At 35.5% G+C, this 13,003-nt stretch overlaps 1 protein-coding gene across 2 annotated transcripts in view; it reads left to right on the top strand.

Annotated features, from left to right (window-relative positions):
* SCN8A (sodium voltage-gated channel alpha subunit 8) overlaps window positions 1-13,003 on the top strand; it is a 203,430-nt gene that overhangs the window by 50,686 nt on the left and 139,741 nt on the right. For both annotated transcript variants that reach the window (XM_031937853.1, XM_031937852.1), the window contains exon 2: window positions 10,279-10,612. In XM_031937853.1, the coding sequence (XP_031793713.1) occupies window positions 10,337-10,612 (276 nt within the window). In that variant the 5' untranslated portion in view covers window positions 10,279-10,336. The remainder of the gene's footprint in view (window positions 1-10,278; window positions 10,613-13,003) is intronic.

Here is a 13,003-nt window from a genome sequence, read left to right as displayed (position 1 = left end):
CTAATTAGTCTTCTAAGAATCATCTTTTATAGTTGAATATCCCTTACACATCACAGAACGTCTGTACCATACCTAATCATCTTTCTTCTCACATCTACTCCTTTCCCTAACTTACCTATTTCTTGTAAAAAGGATCACCATCTTTTGACTCACCCAGAATCACAGTCTCAGAGTCTAGTCCAGCTCTTTACTCTCATTCACTCTCTGTGTGATCCATTGACTGTTGATTCTGTCCCCATATCTCTCACATCCATTATTTTTTCTTCCTTTCCATGGTTACCACTCTATATGAGTATCTCATCTTGTCTGAATTATTATAAAAGCCTTCACACAGCTGCTAAATTGATATACCTGAGACCTTGATCTGTTACTCATCTACTTAAAAATTGACATAGACACATTCTTACTTCTTTTTTGTTCTATCAGATAAGTCTGAGTTTTGAGAGCTATAGTTATTTTCATTTTGTTTTCCTTACTTTTGAAATTTTGAAATTTCAAATTTTAAAATTAGGAACTTAACAAACACTAACAAACCCAAATTTCCCAGTTCAAAGATGAACAGAAAGAGAACTGCATAGTAAGCCAGAAACCTCTGCTATGTACAGCTTGAATTTTTTAATATATATTTTAAATTTAACATGTTACTTCCAACAATGTCTTTATTTCATTTTGACAGTCTTTCTGCCTACTTTATTTTTTATATTGATTCATTGGTATTTTTTAAAGTATTGTCACTATCCAGCTCTTTCCCTTAAATGCCCTCCCTTTTAACAAATAGTTATATTTTTAAATAATATACATATTAGTTGTCTTTAAGATGTGTATGTGTATATATGCATATATGTAGAGATTCATATCTATATCTATCTCTCATTCTATCTGGTCTGTCTACCTCTCTGCCAAGAGCTAGGATCACTAGTCTTCTGGAGGTATGGATTGATCATTGAGTGTTTCACAGTTGTTTCCCTTTATATTATTGTAGCTATGGAATAATGTTATCATGTTTCTGCTCAATTCACCCAACATCAGGTCATATGATTTCTCCCAGGTTTTTCTGAATTCTCTTTTTTTATTATTTAGAATGGCACAATAATATTCCATTGCCTTTAGATACCATTGGTGAATACCCAATTTCATAGCTACATCAACAGTGCTTGAGTATTGCCCGTTCTCTCATCTCTTTTCCAACAATGATTTTATCTTTTTTTTATCTTTGCCAATCTGATGGTCTGTGGTAAATTCTCAGACTTACATTTCTTTAAGTTGATTTAGAGCACTTTTTTTTCACACTATTGCTGATTGATTGCCATTCTTCTAAGAACTGCCTGTTCATATACTTTGATCATTTAGTTATTGGGGAATGAGTTGCATTCTTAAATGTTTTTATCAAATCCCTGTATGTCTTTGATATTAGAGAAACTTACTATCAAGGTTCTCTTCCTCCCCTCTACCCCCATTCACTGTTTCTCTTCTACTTCAAAAAACACTGGTTTGATTTTGGGAGGTTTTTTTTGCCTTTCCATTTAATGTTATTAAAAATTTTTTTTTAATCTCCTATGATCTTCTCTGGTGCCATGTTTGGTCTTCTTGCTATAGTTGTGGAATTTAACGCCAATTCTAGTCTTATAATTTGTTTATGATATGGCCTTTTATACATGGGATATTTAGCCCTCCATTCAGAGTTTATGTTAATATGTAGTTTGAAATGTCAAACTTAAACTGATTTCTGCTTGACTGCTTTCTAATTTTTTAAATAGTTTTTACTGAATAATAAGTTCTTGTCCCAATAGGTAGAATTCTTGTGTTTATCAACTGCCAAGTTCCTATATTTGATAGCTTCTGAGTCCAGGGGTCCTCAAACTTTTTAAATAGGGGGCTAGTTCCCTGTCCCTCAGACTGTTAGAGGGCCAGACTATAGTAAAAACAAAAACTTTGTTTTGTGGGGCTTTAAATAAAGAAACTTCATAGCACTGGGTGAGGGGGATAAATGTCCTCAGCTGTTGAATCTGGTCTGCGGGCTGTAGTTTGAGGACCCCTGATATTCTAACCTGTTTGACTGAGAAACTTTTTTATTTCTAACCAGTTTCAAATAGTGTGGATTATTGCCTTGTAGTATAATTTGAAATCTGGTACTTATAAATATTCTTTATTCCCACTCATTTTTTCCTTTGAGATTTGTGATCTTTTGTTCCTTTAGATGAATCTTGCTGTTTGTTGTTTGAATAGTAAGGCATTGGATCTATAAATTAATTTGGTAGTATTGTCATTTGTCTTATAATTGGCATGGCCTCCCAATTGCCCTGGAATTAAATGCCACCTCCTCTAGTTGACATTTAATGGTTCATATCCTGTAACTTTAGGCTTATTACATGTCACTTCACTTTATGTCCTTTTTCTTTTAGCCAAGCTGACCTAATTGCAGCCCCTCATTCACAACATTCCTTCTACAGTCTTTGGGCTGTGCTCCAGGCTTGGAGTGTGCTTTCCTCCTCACTTCTGCAAGTTAAATTTTCTTTTCTTTTTTTCTTTTTTCTGCTGAGGCAATTGGGGTTAATTGACTTGCCCAGAGTCACACAGCCAGGAGGTGTTAAGTGTCTGAGGTCAAATTTGAACTCAGGTGCTCCTGACTTCAGGGCTGGTGCTCTCTATCCACTGTGCTACCTAGCTGCCCCCAACTTAGATTTTCTAACTCAATTCATGGTTCAACTTAAGGACTGTATCTTATAAGAAACATTCCCTTCAATTGTTTAGGGCTTCTCCCCAAAACTGAGCCTTATCTTTACTTTTTATATCTCTTAACTATCTTTGACATGTTCATTTTTCCCCCCTTAGTATAATGGTAGCTCTTTGATGGTAGCGAGTATAATAAATGCCAAATAAATTTTAGTTGAACTGACCTGAAAGATGTGGTTAAGGAATCTTGCTTGACATTTCTTAAATACCCACTTCGTGAAAGCACAGTGCCTTGTTTTAGGTAGTCAGCAAAAATAATAAAATAAAAAGATAGTGACAAAAGTCACCAAAAATTGGGACTTCAAAATGTCTTGTGTTGAAAGCATGAAAGGATTCTCTCTTAAGTAGTAGAACACTACTTAGAGTAATATTCTCTAAGCATAAACATGTTTGGATTTCACAAAATATGAATTAATATGTTTCTGAAGGCTTGTACCTAAAATGTGGAGTATAGGATTTCACACACATACATCATAGAATTTGTATGAAGGAGAGAGAATTCTGTTTGATGGAAGAGTAGAATATGTGAAAATATGAGAGAAAGATGGCGAGACATTGAATATTGATATATATCAATCAGAGATTGATATATCTCAGTTTAGTTTAGTTAGGAAGTGTTTTGTATTTGAGAGTTTTGAGCACAACCAGATCTGCATAGAAGCAAGATTTATCATCTAATGGTATAAAGGACAGATTGGAGTGGGGAAAGTAGAGATGAAAAGATGGTTTAGAAGGTTGTGTGAAATTCAATGTGATCACAACTAGCCTGGCTGAATCTGATAGGTGACTCATCATTCAGGCATAATGCTGCACAGTACACAAGCACGTTGTCTCTGAGGCTCCATCCTCTTCTATGCTCAGCCTGGGGCTCTGACATGGATAGACAGATGGTGTACTTAGATTCAGAGTCAGAAGGCATGGTGTCAAGTTCACATTTATCCATTTAAGGGCTTGGTAGCATTGAAAAGTTGTTGAACTTCTCAGTGCCTCAGTTTCTTAGAAATGGCAAATGAGAATGACAATTTTTGACCTGCCTATCTCACAGGGTTGCTTAATTGTGATAACAAATTAATGTATGTAAAGTTCTTTATGGAGAAGCTACATGGCACAGTAGATGGATTGTCAGACCTGAGGAAGACCTGAGTTTAAATCTGGTTCTAAATACTTACTAGCTGTGTGATTTTGGGCAAGTCATTTCACTCTGCCTCAGTTTTCCCTCTGTAAAATGTGCCAGAGGAGGAAGTGACAAACCATTCCATTGCCTTTGCCAAGAAGACCCTAAGTGGGGTCCTTCTTAAAGTCATTAAAGAATGACTGAACAAAATTCTTTGTACCCATAAAATACTATATAAATCCCTCAGCTGCTAGGGATTCCAACCCTCTGCTCACCATTTACCTGGTATTTAGATTGTATGTTTTTTGAAGACATTTATTTATGTAGAAGAGCAAGTCATTTAACCTCTTTCTGCCTGAATTTTCTCATCTGTAAAATGAGGAACAATAATAACAGCTATCTCCCAGAATACTTGTGAGAACAAAATGGGATAATACTTGTGAAGAACTTGGTAAACCTTAAATTGCTGTATAAATACTAGCTATCATCATAATGGCGGTGGTGGCTGTTGTTAGAATGTATAAAAAAGCTCTGTAGCATAGTGTTGAGAGAACAGGCCCCACAACCAAAATGATCCAGCTCCCATTTTGCTGTCATTGTCCATCCTTTGTTGACATCAAGGGTGGTGTCTGGATTTGGGATGTGAATGGCAGACTAGTATGGCTGTCAGCCTCTCCCTGAGTAATTGAAGTTTCATTGTTCTCCTACATGATACTCGGTGCATTTGCTCTGTTTCCCAAATTCACTCAGGAAATCAGAAGATATCAAGGTTAAAAGGGACCTTATAGGCCAGATCTGATGTACATAAAAGCTTATAGGCCAGATCTGATGTACATAAAAGCTTTTAGCATAATGCTTGGCACAGAGTAGATACTTAATAAATGTTTGTTTCCTTCCCCTGAAACAAAGAAATCCCTCTGCAATATACCTGACCAGGAGGTACCCGAGTTTTGCCTGAAGATTTCCTACATCTGTTATGAACTGACTCTATGACCTTGGACAAATCACAATTCTCAGTGCTCTAGGCAATTCTCCAAGACCTCCAACCTAGGAGTTCCCAATTTGAATGAAATTGCACATTCAATCTATGTACATATTGTGTCTCTGACAGAATTATAAACTCCTTGGAGGCAAGAACTGTCAGTTTTATCTTTGTATCCCCAGCTGGCTCATAGTAGGTATTTAATATTCTTGTTGGTTGATAAATAAAAGCTAATAGTATTGACTTCTTTGGAAGAAACTCTGGAATTGGTTGAGTATAAGAGGATTACCCTTTGGATAAGATCCTTAGAAGATGATTGAAATTTGACCAGATCTATTTAAGTTCCTACTACCTTTTTAGTATTTCTTCCCCAAGTCTTTAATCATTTGTGTCTTTCAAATCTATTGAAAGGAGGCTTCCAGAAACTCAGTGCACTAGAAAGAGTTCCTAGTTCTAGAAATTATGTGCCACAGATATATTTCATAATATCAGATTTAAAAAAAGAAAAAGCAAAAAGATACCAAAATTCCTCCAAACAAATGGAAGCTCACACAAAAAACAACAAATATAGAACCAGTTTTTTTTCTTTCTGGTTATTCTTTCATTCATTCATCACATATTTATAAAGAACCTGCTCTATGAAGAGCATTGTGCTAACAGCTAGAGAAGAGACAAAGATTAAGTGATATGTTACTCCTTGTAAGGATATAATAGCCTAAGATGGGGATATGACACCTAAGCAAACAACTAGAATGTGTTCTTAAGAAGGAGAGGTACCAAGTACTCTAAGATGGGTAATATGGCTGTGTGGTCTTGGGAAAGTCACATAATCTTTCTGCATCTCAGTTTTCCCATCTTTAAAATGAAGAACTTGGTCTAGATCTTTGTAATGGGCTGAAACTGAGTGGATGCACTGAGGCCGGAGCACTTAAGGCTAATTACCAATTGGACAATACTCTATTAGCACATGCTTGGAAAAAGAATGGCCCCGCCCACTACTCTGTGCAGGCTTTTTGGTGTATAAAGAGATTGTGTCAAAGATTTAGAGGGTGAAGTAGGACAGTGAAGGAGAAGAAAGAGGAGATTGCTGTGTCCACTCTTGGATCCTCTCCCTTGAACAAATAATAAAGATTAAGGACTTTTGCTTATCCTGACTCTAGTTGATTCTAAAGTATCCAGAGTGCTAACGCGGTCATCACAGATCTTCAAGACCTATTCTAGTTGTGTCTGAGAGGGGAATGATCATTACTGTCTGAATATGTGTGTTGGGGAGTTGGGGGTCAGGGATGGCTTCATGGAGGAGGTGTAAAGGGGGAATAGAATTTCATCAGGCAGAAGTTGTGGAGAGTAGGGAAAGGGGAAAGAAGAAATCTTCAAACTTTATAATCTACTATTCTTGCTTGTGCTTATACATGCTCACTGAATTTAATTTTGAAGAGATTGAGTATTACTTTCCCCCAGGATCAGAGATCTCAAGATGGAAGGGATCCCAGGGTCTTCTAGTTTTGTTTTTTGTTTTTTCTTTTTCTTTTGTTTTGCAGATTAAAAGGATGAGTCACAGGGAAATCAAATGGTTTGCCCAAGATGTCAGGGACAGAATGCAGTAGATCTAGGATTGGATTTCAGGTCCTGTCATTCCAAGTTTGTTTCTTTCTTTTGCACCATTTTCATCTCAGACATTTACCCATTTTTCTAAGTAATTTAGGATTATTGTATAGACACAATCATGTATTTGAATGGAGACTGGGCTTTTTAAGGATGTTAAGAAATTAATATTCTATCATGTATTCATTTTTACTTTGCTTTTTAGATGAGGATTTTGGCTTATCCATTTCTTATCTCTTTGTCCCATGGTTTCTTTAAGTTCTTTTTGGAGCTTCCATTGAAATTGCTCCAAAAGATTACTGCCAGTTTCTGTCTGTGTGATCTTGGAGACATCATTTTCCCTCCTCTGTGCCTCAGTTCCTCACCTGTAAAATGAAGGGATTGGACTAATTAACCAATTGATTCAATTGAGATGTGTTCTAACTTGATGAAGTTATCAGGGCTTAACAGTTTGTTTAGCAGAGTTTAGCAGTTAAGTGTGGTGGGATAACTTGATTGATTGACTTAATGGACTCATACCCTTATATAATAATGCCACATATGGGCAAGTTGACATTTTTCCCAAGACAAAAAACTAAAATATGAAATAACTCTTTCTTTTATTTCTTAAACGTTTTTTATGTCCCATGTCCTAAGGGGTTCATTTCCTTTTTTGAAACTGCATCTTGGAAAGAATAATAATTCAAGATTGAATGAATCAATTGTGTGCCAGTCTTGGATGAATTTAAGGAGTGACTGACTATAAAATCTTCTTTATGCTTTCTGCATAATGATATAGAATGACTTTTGGGGAAATGGAATTCCAGGAAAGGAAGGGGGGTTTGCTTACAGAAATTCTGAAAAACTAATCATTCTCCACTTTCTGGATCACATGTGCCCTTACTGTTTAGAATAAACATACTTTATGAGCTGGAAACTTTTGTCTTTTCTATGTAATTCCCTGGAAAGTTATTTGATTACAGTAACTAGTGATTGGATCTGTGACTTCATTGGCAGGAGGAACTTTCCTCTACCAATGCAAGTTAGCATGTTTTTGACAATTTATAAATTTTTAGCTCTCTTAGATGTTATATGACTCAGCCAGGATCACATAGCCAGTGTGTTTCAGAGGTATATCTTGAAGCCATATTTTCCTGACTTCTAAAGACCAGTTCTCTACCCACTAAAGACGTGCTACTTATCAAAAAGAAATACTAGTAATTCAAGTGACCCTAGTGCCTTGACTCCTGTGATTTTTTTTTTTCTCCTTTTATGTACATACTTTATTGGCAATTTCTGTTGAAGTATTGTTTTTTTTTTCTTTCACTTCCCTCCCCCTCCTCTTATTTACACTTCATAAAGTTCATTTTGTTCCTTTCCATTTGATTTTGATTAAATTCATGCATCATTTGGTCCACTGAAGAAAGAAGCTTGCTATTAGTTTTCTTTGCCCCCCAATAGTATTTTATTTTTCCAGTTATATGTAAAGATAGTTTTCAGCATTCATTTTTGTGATATTTAGAGTTCCAAATTTTTTTCTCCCTTCCATCCCTTACCTCCTTCTTCCTCAAGACAGTAAGCAAATCTGATATAGGTTATTGCTATTAGCTTTCCAGTACTAGCTTTGTAAACAAAATCCAGATGGACCTAATGTTGTTCTGCTAGACTTTAACCTATGTTAAATGGTTATAGTGTACACTGAGATACACTTTCTCTATGAAAAGCACAGACAAGTAAAAAACTGATTTTGAAGGGAATTTAAATCTTTCAACTAGAATTTTCTTATTCTTTTTAGTGAGTTTAGTAAGTAGTTTTCATCAAGTACTACTCATCTGTAGCTAGTTTTCTGATTGTACTGTGATTTAAAAGGAAATATAGGAAGGGAGTGAAAAGAAAGGAATAAGCATTTATATAGCACATATATGGACCAAGCACTGTGCTAAGTGTTTTTCCTTTTTTGGTTGTTTTTAAACCAGTACCTCATTTTATCCTCACAACAACTCTGAGAGGTTGGAGCTATTATTGTCCTCATTTTACAAATAAGCAAACTGAAGGAAACAGATAATTGACTTACCCAGAGTCATACAGCTAGTAAGTTCTGAAATTGATTTGAACTCAGGCCTTCTTCACTCCAGGTCTAAAGTGGCCTACTGTGGCACCAGCTATCTCAAAAACAGAAAGTTTTATTGATGACTTTTCCCTCTAAATCATAATAATTTCATTCTGCCCTTTCAGACTGAGTAATCTCTTGCAACAAAAGTAGTTAAGCAAATCTCATACAGTGATAAGATAATGTATGTACAATATTTTGTTCTTGTCATCCTTTACCTCTCTTTCATGAGGGAGGAGATAAATTCCATTGTCTGTTCTCCAGTTCCTTCATTGCTTTTTGATTATTTGGAAATTAACTTTTTTTGTTAGTGATCTTTACATTTATATTATTGTAGTTATTGTATATATTGTTCTCTTGCTTCTGATTTTTTTCACTCTGTTCATTAGAGAATTCCCATAATTTCCTAAATCCCCTCATAAGCTTCAGTTTTACTACATAATAATGTTCACTATTACTTTCCTCAATCAATTCCCTAGTTCTTTGCTGCTACAAAGGATGTCATGCTTTTTGTCTATACTGCCTTTATTTTCATCTTTGACTTTGTTGATTATATGACAAATGGTGGGATTGTTGGATTAAACAGAGTGGACAGTTTGTGGTGATACTTCCTGAATGATTCTAAAGTATATTTCAGAATGGTTGAACTTGTTCATAACTACACCCACAGTAGGCATCAGCCTCCCCTTCTGCATTGATTGTTTCTGCTTTTTTCAGTTCTGATAAATTTGCTTGTTGTGAGATGAAAGCTGAGTTGTTTAAATTTGCTGTTTTCTTTATTATTAATGATTTGGACTATACTTTCATTTATAATTTTCAATTATTTTTTGACCTTTTGTGAATTGAATATTAACTGTTGGTATTATTTATCTTGATTTTTTTCTTAATCAATCATCTTTAAAGGATAGTTACATAAGTATCACAGTTCTGAACATTGATATTACAATTGTCAAAGTTTTGAAGGATGGCTCAAATTCCATAGTTTAGAAGAAAAGGTTCAGAGCCATCATATATGTTGAGGTTATCATTCATTCCTTCCATCTTTTTTTATGTGTATGAAATAGGTCTTCTTGCTTAGGGATGCTTGACAAGAGCCCTGTGTGCAGGAATTTCTAGTCTCATATATACTCATTTTAGATAAATTCAACAGTAGTTACATTCCAAATAAGTAAGTTTCCTCTTACTCTTTTTGGTTCATCATTTGTTAAGAAAACAGAAAATAATAACACATTTTCATCATATGGATGCCTCAGGACCATGTTAAGGGTGGGAGATTGACCTAACATTTCACAGTAATAAGTGTAAAGTTTCAGAAATAAAGCCCAAAGGTGGTATTGTTATCACCACATCATGACTTTCCCCATTGTGGTTTTGCTGTATCATAAGTTTATATAAGAAAGCTCAGAAATGCCTAAAACATGTATTTTATAATATCAACCCAAATTCCACAATAAGGTTCTTTTTACAACTTACAAGAGAAAAATAAAAAATTCAAACATCTTCTCTCCAATGAAGGGAATGTTAAAAAATTTATGCAGATTTTTCACGTCGGGGCTTTTAATAATTAAAAGTTTTGAATCAAATATTATTCCCAATAACTGCCACACGTTAATGGAAGAGAAAAGTAACTGATGTTGCTGGGACTTAAGATACGACTTCCAGGTTGCAAAGGGTGTGGATATAAGTTGAGAATGAGATGGACTTCTTTCAGTTCAGTGATTGATTCATGCTGTCTGTATTCCTGTTTCTTTCCAGAGTTGACTTGTCCTGAATGCAATATAACTAACGAACAAAGCTGCTGCAGGATGAGAAGATGGCAGCTCGGCTGCTTGCACCACCAGGCCCTGATAGTTTCAAGCCTTTCACCCCTGAGTCCCTGGCTAACATCGAGAAGCGAATTGCGGAGGACAAAATCAAGAAGCCACCAAAGCAGGATGGCAGCCACCGGGATGATGACGAGGACAGCAAGCCCAAGCCAAACAGTGACTTGGAAGCAGGAAAGAGTCTGCCTTTCATCTACGGGGACATCCCGCAAGGCCTTGTTGCTGTGCCGCTGGAGGACTTTGACCCGTACTATTTGACACAGAAAGTGAGTTGGAGGAAGAGAAGCCTTGGACACCCATTTCTGGGTTGGAGATAGGACTAACAGGTGGAGGGAAGTGGGAATGGGAAAGCATCTGAACCTCTCTGCCTCAGGTTGGAAAAGATGGGAAAGCATTTTTTTTCTCCTGCTTGTAATGTAGGTGATAGATGCTTGGAAAGGAAATGGTTGTTTTCTCAGAGTCATCCTGGCTTCATGAAAAATAGATCTTGCCAAACTAACCTGATTTTCTCTTTCAATACAATTACTAAATGAGTAGATAAAAGAATGAAAGTTTATCGATGTTTTAGCAAAGTTTTTGGTAAAGTATGTCACATTGTCCTTGTGAAGAAAATCCACACTAGTTCTGTGGACTAGATGATAAACCTAATTAGATGGATTCAGAATGGACTCAGCTGTAGTAGTTATTAGTCAGCAGGGCAGGAGGTCTCCAGTAGAGAGACACTAGGGATCTGAGTGTGCTTGATATATATAATAACACCTCTGGGCTATTTAATATTTTTAAAATTAATGACTTGAATAAAGAAATAGATGGCACATTTATCACATTTTCTGATTTTACAAAGTTGTGAGGGACAGTTTAGAGCACTGAATTGGATCAGTTTAAATGAAATTCAATAGGGATAAATGTAAAATCTTCTCCTGGATTCAAGAAATTGTTTTCTTAAATGTAAGAGAGGTCATAAATATAAGGGGGAGGTATGGTTATAGAAAAGATCTGGAGGTTTTAGTAGACTCTGGAGAGTAAGTACTAAATCAAATTGTTTTAAATGTAATATAAAAACTCCCTATATAAAAGAACCATAGTGTAAAATGTTGGACTGCATTGAGAAACATAGCTCTCAGGAATTGGAGATGCTAGTCTGACTGTCCTCTGCCTTTATCATATCTATCTGGAATAATATGTTTAATTCTGGTTACCACAGCATATTGATCATTTGGAAAATATCCAGAGGAGACTAACCTAGATGATCTAAAGCTTTGAGTCCATATCATAAGATTTAATTGAAGGAGGTAGGTATATTTAGTCTGAAGAAAAGAAGGCTCAGAACTGGCTTGTGAAAGAGGATTTTGACATGTTCTCTTTGGATATAAAGTTCAGAACTGGGAAAACCTTGATTTAGGCTTGAGGTTAGGACAGACTTCCTAATGATTAGAGCTGTTCAGAAATAGATGCATTGCCTCAGAAGGTGGTGGGCTCCTCCTTCTTGAAGGACTTCAAATAGGGATTACATTTCTAATTCTCAAGTAGCCATTGAATCCCTTCCAGCTCCTTAGATTCTTTGATTCTCTTTTTTTAAAAATTTTGAATTTGGGTTGTGAATGCCTTTGAGCTTTCCTTCTCTATTGTTGAATAAAGTAGATTATCATAGGGCAAAAAAGTTCTGTGACAGTAAGATGTGAAGATTTGCATTTTGATAATTTTTGTCAGATTGTTCTTTCTGCCTGACAATTTTTTAAAAATATTTTTTCTCAATAGCATTTAATTTTTCCAATTACATATAAAGATAATTTTTAATATTCATTTTTATAAGATTTTGAGTTCCAATTTTTCCCCCTCCTTCACCTTCCCTTTCCTTTCCCCAAGACATAGGTTATACATATACAATTATTTTAAACATATTTCCATATTTGTCATGTTGTGAAAGAAAAATCAGAACAAAAGGGGGAAAACAATGAAAAAGAAAAAGCAAACAAAAAGAAAAAGGTGAAAATAATATGCTCACATTCAATCTCTATAATCTCCTTTAGTTGCAGATGGCATCTTCCATCCTAAGTCTATTGGAGTCATCTTTCTGCCTGACATTTATTTAGAATATCTGTCTGTATCATTCACTCTGTCTCTTTTTTTCTCCCCTTTCTCTCTCCCCCTTTCCCTTTTCTTTTCTCCCACTCCCTCTCCTTTCTCTCTTCTGTTTCTGTTGTCTGTCTCTGTCTGTTTCTCTCCCCTCTTCTTCTCTTCTTGTCTGTCTTTCTCATCATTTCTGGCTCTTTTTCAGTTTTCAGGGGTTATAAAGTCCTGATTCAGGTAAATGTACAGTTGTTTGAGTTTTTAAGATGTGGACTCAGTTTTAGCAGTAAAATGACATCACTTTTTTTTTTAGATTTTTTTGCAAATCTCTTATAATTTTGTACTTCAATAGAATTCAACTGGTTTCTCATATCTGCTTGTGCACTCAATCTGGTTTTGACATGTGTATCAGTTGAATAATTTTTTATTCACACATGTGAAAATAGTTTTCAACATTCATTTTTGTAAAACTTTGTGTTCCAAATTTTTCTCCATCCCTCCCTTACCTCCCCCTTCCCCAAGGCAGCAAACAAGCTAATATAGGTCAAATAACACATAGAATTTTTGAATTCTGGGGGTTGTAATAG

The sequence above is a fragment of the Sarcophilus harrisii genome, chromosome 5, assembly GCF_902635505.1.
Source record: "Sarcophilus harrisii chromosome 5, mSarHar1.11, whole genome shotgun sequence".
NCBI classification, from domain to species: Eukaryota; Metazoa; Chordata; class Mammalia; order Dasyuromorphia; family Dasyuridae; genus Sarcophilus; species Sarcophilus harrisii.
The sequence above is the reverse complement of the archived record's forward strand: the minus strand, read 5'-3'. Positions and strand labels throughout refer to the sequence as shown.